The 9533-nt window shown below is 42.7% G+C and overlaps 1 protein-coding gene across 1 annotated transcript; it reads left to right on the top strand.

Annotated features, from left to right (window-relative positions):
- The first annotated feature begins 4409 nt into the window (after positions 1 to 4409).
- On the top strand, positions 4410 to 5552 carry olig1 (oligodendrocyte transcription factor 1). The gene has a single exon (XM_062403189.1). It carries the CDS (start codon positions 4630 to 4632, stop codon positions 5395 to 5397), a length of 768 nt encoding a protein of 255 aa, XP_062259173.1. The 5' UTR covers positions 4410 to 4629; the 3' UTR covers positions 5398 to 5552.
- The last annotated feature ends 3981 nt before the right edge of the window (positions 5553 to 9533 follow it).

The raw sequence follows: 9533 nt of genomic DNA, 5'->3' as shown, positions 1-9533 counted from the left end.
TGTTTCTCTTCTGCTGCCTGAACCTCGTCATTACAACAATACACATCTAATCTCAGAGACGTGTATCCTCATCCATCATACTGCTGCTGGCTTTCACTTTAACAGTGACTTTGGATCTCGCTGCACCGCCCTCTTCACAGACAGGGATAACCTCTGTAAACCCACCCTTGGCCTTGTACCGCTAATAAAAAACGGAAAAGAAACATCTCGACCCGCCCCAACGGCCTGCAGAATTTAACTAGGGCGCCCTCGCTGGCTCAATTAGAAGAAGAAGAAGCTCTGTGTTTGACTTGGGATGAGGATTCCTATTGAAGTTTAGTGTCTGTGAATCCATCATTGTCACTGTTAAATAGGATGGGGGGGGGGGTTTGGATACTCTGTGGGAGACAGGTTAACTCACACTTTCCTATCAGCGTCTGTCCTACAAATCCCTGGTGGCTTTGTTTCAGGGTGGAACATCTGCCATAACAATAGATAATCAGAGTGAGGTTATGTTCAGGGGTAATTTTGAATAACCATAATAAAAGGTTGGAGTTCTTCAGTGTTACTTTTACAAACAAATCCATGGTAAACACAACAACATTTGGGAAGCATATTAAACATTCTGGGATTTGCAGGCCTTTATTTTGAAAGTAGATCTTGCAGGTATACTGCCACAATTGCAAAAACAAACAAACAGGAAGTGTCAGTAGAGCAGTTAGCACCATGAAATATGAATGTGGCAAAAGTCCATCTGTATTTAAACAACCGTGACCAACTGAGCGTGTGCAGCTACTGAGCGTGAAGCATTTAGGCTCTCTTTCACAAAGGGCCCGAGGGCTAAAACCTTACACCCCCTCCCACCTTCATTATCCCAGCCACACTATGATCAGCACCAAATGCTGACTATCCCAGGCCAGCGCTCACAAAGCATGCTGGGTAGCACAAAAGCGGACCTTCAGCCGATCAGTTCCACCTTATTAACAGCTTGTAATCTTCTCATGTCTTTGGCCAGGCCTCACAGAGCAGGAGTTAGAGCGGAGAGACGAGTGTGTCCTCGCTCCTCGCTTTGATGCAGAGCAGCCTTCTCCCTCTGAAAAGTCCTGCTCTGGTATATTTTCATTGTTGATGCTGCACCTGTTTGCCCACAGGGAAGAAATCAGTCACTGGCAACTGTTAATTTCTCATTATTCACACATTGAAAACAAAGCCTACAGCCGGTGCATCACTGGTTTAACGCTGTGGTGTCATTGTAACCGTTTATTTTAGTTTGTATATGAAGCCTAAAACAGATTCACTCTTTATTATTCTCCTTGAGAGTATGGTGCAAGTTACTAACTTTAAATATTAATTAAATTTTTGACTTTGTATCAGATTACGGTTCCTTCCACTAAACCTTTTTTTAAATGGTAAAATCTCAGGTCTGAGGATCATAGACCCATTAACGCCTTTCAATAAACATTAAGTCTCCGTAGCTTTTTTTCTGCCACCCATGAGCTGCAGGAAGTACTTTTTACTTAAAGTAACATTTTACTCAAGTAATAGTACAATTAAACAAACAAAGATGTACTCAAGTAAAAGTAAAAGTAACACACTAACAGTAATCCGATAATTTTTGTCTGGATTTTGAAGTTTTAGTTTGGCAATCAATGACATCAATTAACTTATTATTTGTATCTATGAAAATATTAACATTATTTTTGAATATTTTGGAATTCAATAAATTCAAGCAAAGAAAACCAACCAAAAGTCGTTTATTGGGGACAGTATGCGAGATGTTAGTAGAGTATATCTGTGGTCAATAAATAGCACATTATGAACCTCTAGGAATAACGTAAATAACAACAAATTATTAAGCCATAAAGCGAGACACGTCTCACGTTTAAAATAAAAATGTATTTCATGCGGTGCACCAAACCTTTAAAAAAAATATGTATACTGTATATACCAAAAAATCATATTCAATAAACTGAAAGAATTTAATAATTTAATGTTGCATTTCTGAATTATTTGTGTAAATCTGCTGAAACGTTTTCAAATTCAAAAATGTAAAATATGAAAATGGTTGGAGTAGTTTAAAATCAATAAATCCGCGAGATTTATTTTTATTTTGGTTTGTTACATCGAATTATCTTTTGTTAATGTGCAAGCTTTCAGTTTTGCCTTCTACTGATTAACTCTGAAAACGAAAGGATTTCATAACCACAGCTTTTTTCAGTGGAGACACATTGGGTGTATTTTTCATCCTGTACTGGTGGAGTCATTGACCCAGACGTTTGGCTGAGGTGTCTTCCTGCCTGTCAGCCGCAGGAAGTGCCTCCAAACAGACGAAGCATTTAGCTCCCAGGTGCAGACCAACTATTGGCCGGCCTTACCCAGATGGATAGTAGTCCTTCCACCATAAAGACACTAGTCTTCCCCCTGCCCTGAAGCCACCGGTGCTCCTGCCCTGGTCCAGCCTCATCAAAAGGAGCCTGGAAGCTGGGAGGCGGATATGCTGCGCCCCAAATCAAGCTCACTTTTCTCTGCCTGGTGGATAAAAAACGTGGGGGAGGTGCACTTCTATGTTAGACACCAGCTTCTTTCTCTCTCCTCCTTTCTGACTTCTGTATGTATGGCTCCCTGCAGGTGTCCTTTTTTTCTCTTGACACAGAAACCACATCCCCAAAAATAGAGTGAAAGCATCACGGCTCGCCTTCTTTCATTACTCCGTTTAGTACATCTCATTGTGAGACAGCCACTAGAATCAAATTGAGCTCACACACACACACACACACACACATACACACACACACACACACACACACACATTCATCCTGGCTGCCTGCACTCTGTTTTCCTGCAGGTGCGAGGGCCATCCGCCTGGCCCTTTTCATGGGGCCCTCCCTTTCCTGTCCGTCTGGAATCCATCCATTCAGCTTCAATCACAGCACCAGGCGGACGCCACCGGACCACTGGCAGGGAAGGGAAGCGCCTCCACACACATCTTTCACTTGTTGAACGACAAGAGACGAGCGGCCGGGGACGAAAGAAAGGGTCTTCCTCCTCTGCATCTCCTTCTGCTTTCATCGTAAACAACTTGCTTTCTGTGTGTAACGGTGCGGTGCTTCCCCTCTTCCCCTCTTCCCCCTGCCTTCCTTTTCTCCCTCTCAGATGGGCTTTACAAGCAGGGGGAGCGGGTGGGGGGGATGCAAAGAAGAGGACGACCAGGCTCAGTGATGCCGAGGTCTTTTTGTGGCTCATGAATGGCACATCTGAGGTTTCCAGCCTTGCTTGGTGCCCCACGCCAGCTTCACCTGTGGTCGGAGTCAATTGGTCTGTTGTCTGCCTGCCTGGAACCGTGCCCAGCTCTCTGCCAGCCAATTTGATTAGCGTAGCCGCTCAGAGCTGAGCAACAATAACCTTCTCCTCTACACCATCAATTAACTCTCCCCACACAATGATGCAGCCATTGACTGTTTGCCAAAACTGTTCACTGACACAATTAACAAGTACAGCTAATACCTGCTCTCCGGCACATAACAAAGTCCTTAAAAGGTTGTTGAAGTTGTTGAACGGCTGCAGTGGCACATTCCATGAAGCTCACTATGTTGTTTTGTTTGTTATCTTTACAAAAGGTAATTAGTTGGCACAACTTGTATTGTTTGGAATGGTTGACTCTTGAATTTGTTGTGGTAAATTACATTTTTTGAACAAAACATATTTAGTTGGTGCAACTACAGATGATTTTCTCAAAAAGTTAAGAGGTGGCCTCAAAACTTAAAAATCTATTGCAGTAAGTTGCCTTGAGTTTTACTATATTGCAAAACGACTATTATTTATTGTTCTTAAGGAAGACAGAGCCTCACTGAGATAAATAAATTCCTCTAGAAAAACGTCCTTGCTGACAATGCACCAAAAAAAACAAAAAAACTAATACAAATCATCTTCAGTCGGAAAAAGGTCTGATCTCCTGATATTAAAAACTGCTTATTGGAGTTTTTCACAGTCATTATGAGAGTGTTAAATCTTGTTATAATGTTATTTATTTTTGTCATAACAAAAAGCTCCTCAAAAAAGATTGCCCTAATTGTCAACTATAAGTTCACTGTTTCACATTGTGTTTAAATGTAAAACCTTTTCCTAATATCTCTAAAACCCTCACTGATCCTTTTTTTCGGATATTTTCTTGGTCATCACTTGCTCCTCATCTCACTACCAGCCACCAGAAAGCCAGACGTGCACATACGTGTGTTTGTTAAGAGCATATCATGTGTTGGGGAGGAGTTGAGCTGAGGTTGGGTTATGTGAGGGGACCATTTAACTCACTTTACCACTGTGTGAGCTGCCATTCCTGCCACATGCAGCTGTGGAAGTGAGATAAAGCCGAGCTGCCACTTTAAGGAAGCTCATGCCACCAGAAACCTCTGAAGCCAAAAGTAAAGTGAGTCGTCATTGTGCTGGGTGGCTCCTGTTTTCTACAATCAAAGGGGAGTAGAACAAGTGGAGGGAATAAAGATCAGGTCTTTGCACTTTGTGGATTTTTTTATTTCTAAAGCAGCAGTTAAACATTTTTTTTGTTTGACTGAGACTACTTTTAATTTGACACTCAAACTTTTGCTGAAGACAGTGGACTACAACTCGGAAGAGAAACATACCTCGGAGGAGAGTATGAACGTGCTGTCGAACCCAGTGATCAGGGCCCAGGACCAGTCTCTACCTCTCTGTGGCCCCGGGTCTGTTCAGGACTTACCACACTGCCCTCCAGGCTTCAACCCTGCACCATTGCTTAGCCTCCAGGGCAGCCAAAGATCGATCAAACCACAGAGGGAGCTGAGCCCTGAGGAGCAGCAGGAGCTCAGGAGGAAGATCAACAGCAGGGAGAGGAAGCGGATGCAGGACTTGAACATTGCCATGGATGCCCTGAGGGAGGTCATGGTGCCTTATGCCTCCTCACCTTCCTCCGCCTCCTCTCATGCACACCAGCCTGGCGCTCCTCCAGGGCGCAGGCTCTCCAAGATCTCCACTCTGGTCCTGGCCAGGAACTACATCCTCCTCCTGGGTTCGTCCCTGCAGGAGATGCGGAGGCTGCTGGGAGAGGTGAGCATCGGGATGGGAGTGAACACAGGGCCGGTCCCCCGACTAATGCACGCTCGAGGGTGGCCCCTCATCTCCGGCCCTAGTCAGCTCTTACTTACCCATGAATCCATCCTCACTTCAGCAGCTGCCTCTTCTTCGTCCCCGTCGTCGTCTTCCTCCTCTACTTCATCGACCGCTGCTGCTAAATGTCCCATGCTGTCTCCGGGCCCCATGGAACCCTCACTGGCCCCAGTGCAGTGGAGCTCTACAGGTGCCCCAGGGGGGCCACTGTGCCCTTGTGGAGTCTGCAGACTGCCCAGATTCAGCCACTCAGCTGCGGTGCCCAGATTCCCCAAGTGAAGAGGATCTGATGAATGGACTCGATGACTGTTACATGTATGCAACATTTTTATACAAAATTATTTTTCTAACATTTTTAACATAATATTTGACTACACCATATACTGACAAATGTCCTTTTTAAAATGGATGCAACAATTCTGTATTTGGCACGACTGGCTCTTTGAATGTGATCATGCTTTGTTTTTCATGTAGCACAAGAGAAAATAAACCACCTTGGAGTTTGTTGAATATTAACTGTAATGAACGTGTGCTCGCTGCATATGACTAAGTGAAAGTTGATGACACTTTCAGAAACCGACAGCTGGAAGTTTTTTTATTTGATGATGACTGTATTCAAGTTATTATCTGTGCACTTATCAGTGGTTGAAGTAGACAGGGCTGCCCTGCGCAAAATGATCGAACCTAATTTTGTTATATATTTGAATAAATAACAGTAGAGAAACATAAAAAATATTTAAGACTTGACCCCAAGTTCAGGACATTTCAGAAAGTATGTACAAGAAAACTGAAAGCTATTATAACTAACTCTAATTATATGTGTTACACTGGGAAATAAATATAACTAAGTTATGAGGACGAGTTAAGATGGTCAAAGTATCAAAGAATACTGAAAAGAAATAAGTGATGCAAAATATTGAATGACAAAACATAAAAATCTGTCTTGAAAAAGTTGATGCATCCCAAGCGACAGCGAGCAAAACTATCACTTGAGTTCATCTAGCTTTAAAGGTGTCACTCAGCTGACGTCAACCCTCCGCCAAGGCCCAACAGCTCAATTCTATCAAGCTGCACCAAATTTCACACACTCATAGATATCAGTTCTCTAAATAGGGTTCTTTTTCTTTTCTTTTTTTAAATCAAGAGCCATGATTTATTTTGTGGTAGACCTGTGAAAATATTGAAATTCTAACATTATTAAAGAAACCTCCTGGAAATTCCTGGACCCGCCCCCTGTTCGAGATCTGATCATAATTGCATGGGTTCTTCTATGACCCATAACAAGTTTTGTGTACATTTGGCTTACATAAAAAACATAGCTGAAAACATTAGAAAGAGGAAGTAAAAGCTCAAATCTCAAAATATTTAAGTGTATATTCAGATTGTATGAATATTACTTATTGTACACAAAATATGTCATAACAGGTACATCTGCTCAGTTTTGATGGTGGTGCACCACTTCTTTCTTTCTTTCATTAAAGCAAAAGCTTTATTTAGAAACTGTTATAATAAATAATTGCGGTAATTGCAATCGCATCCAAAGCAGGACAATACTGAAAGTTCCTGTTAGTGTTATCTTTTTTAATTACAAAAAACTAACTTTTTACAGCTTTCAACCTGTTGAACCCCGGCGCATCGTCTGTCCCACACAGCTCAGAGAAGGAGCTTTACCTCGTTCATTGGATCTGCTTCGCTGTAATTTCGGATCTACCTCACACTCTGACAAGATGCCGACTTGAAAAGCTCTCTCCGCCCTCCACGCCACCTCAACAACAGTGAAACAGTCCTCATCTCTTCCCCCCCTTTCACCGCTCCACCAAGCAAAAGATCAAAACCCACCCGTGTAATTACTGCTCAGCAGAATGGAGGCCTTTTGATTATTAGCCCCCTCTTTCGCCTCCATCCTCAAATTCTTGATGTTTCTCTGTGTCGAGGAGGCCGGACGGGTGATTTGGTGCCACTCATTACACTCACTCCACAATATGCTCAAACGCCCAGAAAATGTGTCTCACTGAATGGACTTCACTCCTGCAAACTCGCCACCCCTCTGGAAGGAAGCAGGCGACCTCACTCTGAGCAAGAATGAGAGGCGCTGGCAGGAGGGAGGGTAGTCTGCAGTGCGGCCTGCATGAATAAAAATAATGAAAATAATCATAATGCTGATAAAATACTCAAAATAATTGCTACACCACCGGAATAAGAGGATTATGGAGGGCAGATATGTGAATGGTGGTGAGTGAAAGGAGGGGAATCTGTCAGCATCAGGGAGGACAAAAGAGGAGCTGGGTGCCATTAAGTGAGATTAAACTAAATAAGGCTTGATTTTCTCCGAAGGAATAGAAGAAGGAAGGAGAAGAGGGTGAGAGTGAAGGAGGAGAGAAGAGCGAGAGAGGGAGGGTCTGATTGCTAGATCAAAGTAAGACGTCCAAACTTCATGTCTTCCATTTACATATAGCTGCTTTATGCCTGCGGAGGGATTAGCTACCTTGCTATTTTCTCCGGGTCCTTCTCCATTCTGCTGCCTCGGCCTCACCATCAATTCCCTCCTGCTCTCAGGACAGCCCTTCTTCTCCTCGGCCTCCTTAATTTCTCCCCCCTTCTCCCTCTCTCCCCTTTTCTCTCTGTTTTTCCAAGAGCCTCTCACTTTCTCGCGTTTGGTGGTTTCATTGTTGCGGCGACGCAGGGGTCTGGTCAGTCTTTGTGTTAAGCACTTTAACTCATCTCCATTTCATCACTGCTGCTCAATGGGGCGAGGAGCTCATAAGACAATGCACGCACACACACACACACACACATACAGACACATGATTCTGCAGATTCAGCAGTAAATACTTTTTACAACAAATCCACAACCTGTGATATTTTATTTTCTGTGAATGTGACTTCTTTCTCCATTCAACCAGATAAAAAAAAGACTGAATGATATTTGAAACTTTTTAGAAATACAAGAAACACAATTCTGGGAAAAAAACAGCACAATAAAATATAATCAAATTCACAGAACAATCTAGAGTTTCCAACACTATGTAATTGTAAGTAAAATAATGGAATTTAAAGTAAGTTATAATAAGTGTATTACAAGCATGTCATTACTCTTTTCCAGAATGTGTAACTTCAATTCACCATCAGCTTCGACAAATTGAAGTCCTCATTATTAGCTTTAAGTCAATTTATTCATTATCTACTCTTTTTATTTTGCATTTCTTCCTCTGAATACATACTTTGTTTTTTCATGTGGAGCCTGCTTTGTCGGCACCGCTTGGCTCTGGTAAATCAGTTTTTATTGATTGGTGTAAGACGCATCACCAGTGTGGGAAATGTCACCACAGACACCAGATTTAAAACCCCTAAAGGCCTGTACAGCTAAATCCTTTGACCTGTCTCTGATTAATGGCTTGATTTGCACGTTGTGTTTTAATATAATGGATCTTCACGTGATTGATTTCAGATCTCTCAGGTCAATATCTGAAGCAGTATCAACCGAAACTGTGACTTGACTTGATTATCAGGCTATAACCAGATATACCAACATTTCCAAATCAGTCTAACTAGTATAACCTACAGTAGATACAGAGCTTGAGACTCTTTGAGCACGTCTCCTCTTTCTGTCTGTGGCAAATTAGCAAATATCTTTTTCAGAAAATGCACAGAAATCCCATTTAAGCTCCGTCTCGGTTGGGGGGCCGTGTCCTTCGGAGGCTGAATTTGCAGACTGATTGCGTCACAGCTGCGCGACTAGTCTGTCCCAGTTCGAGGGCTCCTTACTATCTACTATCAACGTATGTGTCCTTCCACCCCTGGGCCACAGAGACTCCAATGGGTGGATCCTTTCCGGACCCAAATATCCCAGGATTCATTGCGCTTCAGTGACAAATTGTTTTTTAAAGAGTTGATGGCGGCAGCAGGCGAGGAGAAACGTCTTTAAATTGAAATATTGGCTACGGTAAACAGTGAACATCTTTTTGCAGTTTTTAAATAACCGAAGAACTTCTTTCCCGTAGGTCTGTTGCTAGGTGACCGCTGTAACAGCAGAACAAGCTGGTGGCAATAAGAAGACCGATTCAGCCGATGAAGGATGCAGCCAAATTTGGAAGCATAGACCCGGTCTTCCAGAAGGATTCAGCTCCTGAATTAATTAGATACAGCTACACTATGGTCCCCTAGTGGCCGCAGGGATCATGAATCCTATTTGTCCAGTAGGAAATCATGAGCCATTACGAGGCAGCTAAAGATGGAGAAGGTCTATTGTGGATTAAATGGACACAAATGCCTTTAAATGTTCACCCACAGTCTTTTCTGTCCCACATCTGTCTTTACATTAAAAGATTTTTACGATTCACTAAATCAACCATAGAGAACCAGCGGAGCAATGGGACTTATTTCGAACTCTTTCTCAAAATTGTCCAAATCCAATT

Source organism: Platichthys flesus, chromosome 13 (assembly GCF_949316205.1).
Source record: "Platichthys flesus chromosome 13, fPlaFle2.1, whole genome shotgun sequence".
Lineage (NCBI taxonomy): Eukaryota > Metazoa > Chordata > Actinopteri > Pleuronectiformes > Pleuronectidae > Platichthys > Platichthys flesus.
The sequence above is the reverse complement of the archived record's forward strand: the minus strand, read 5'-3'. Positions and strand labels throughout refer to the sequence as shown.

Excerpts from the sequence above, each read along its gene's own strand:
- olig1 (XM_062403189.1), top strand. The coding sequence starts at position 4,630 with ATGAACGTGCTGTCGAACCCAGTGATCAGGGCCCAGGACCAGTCTCTA.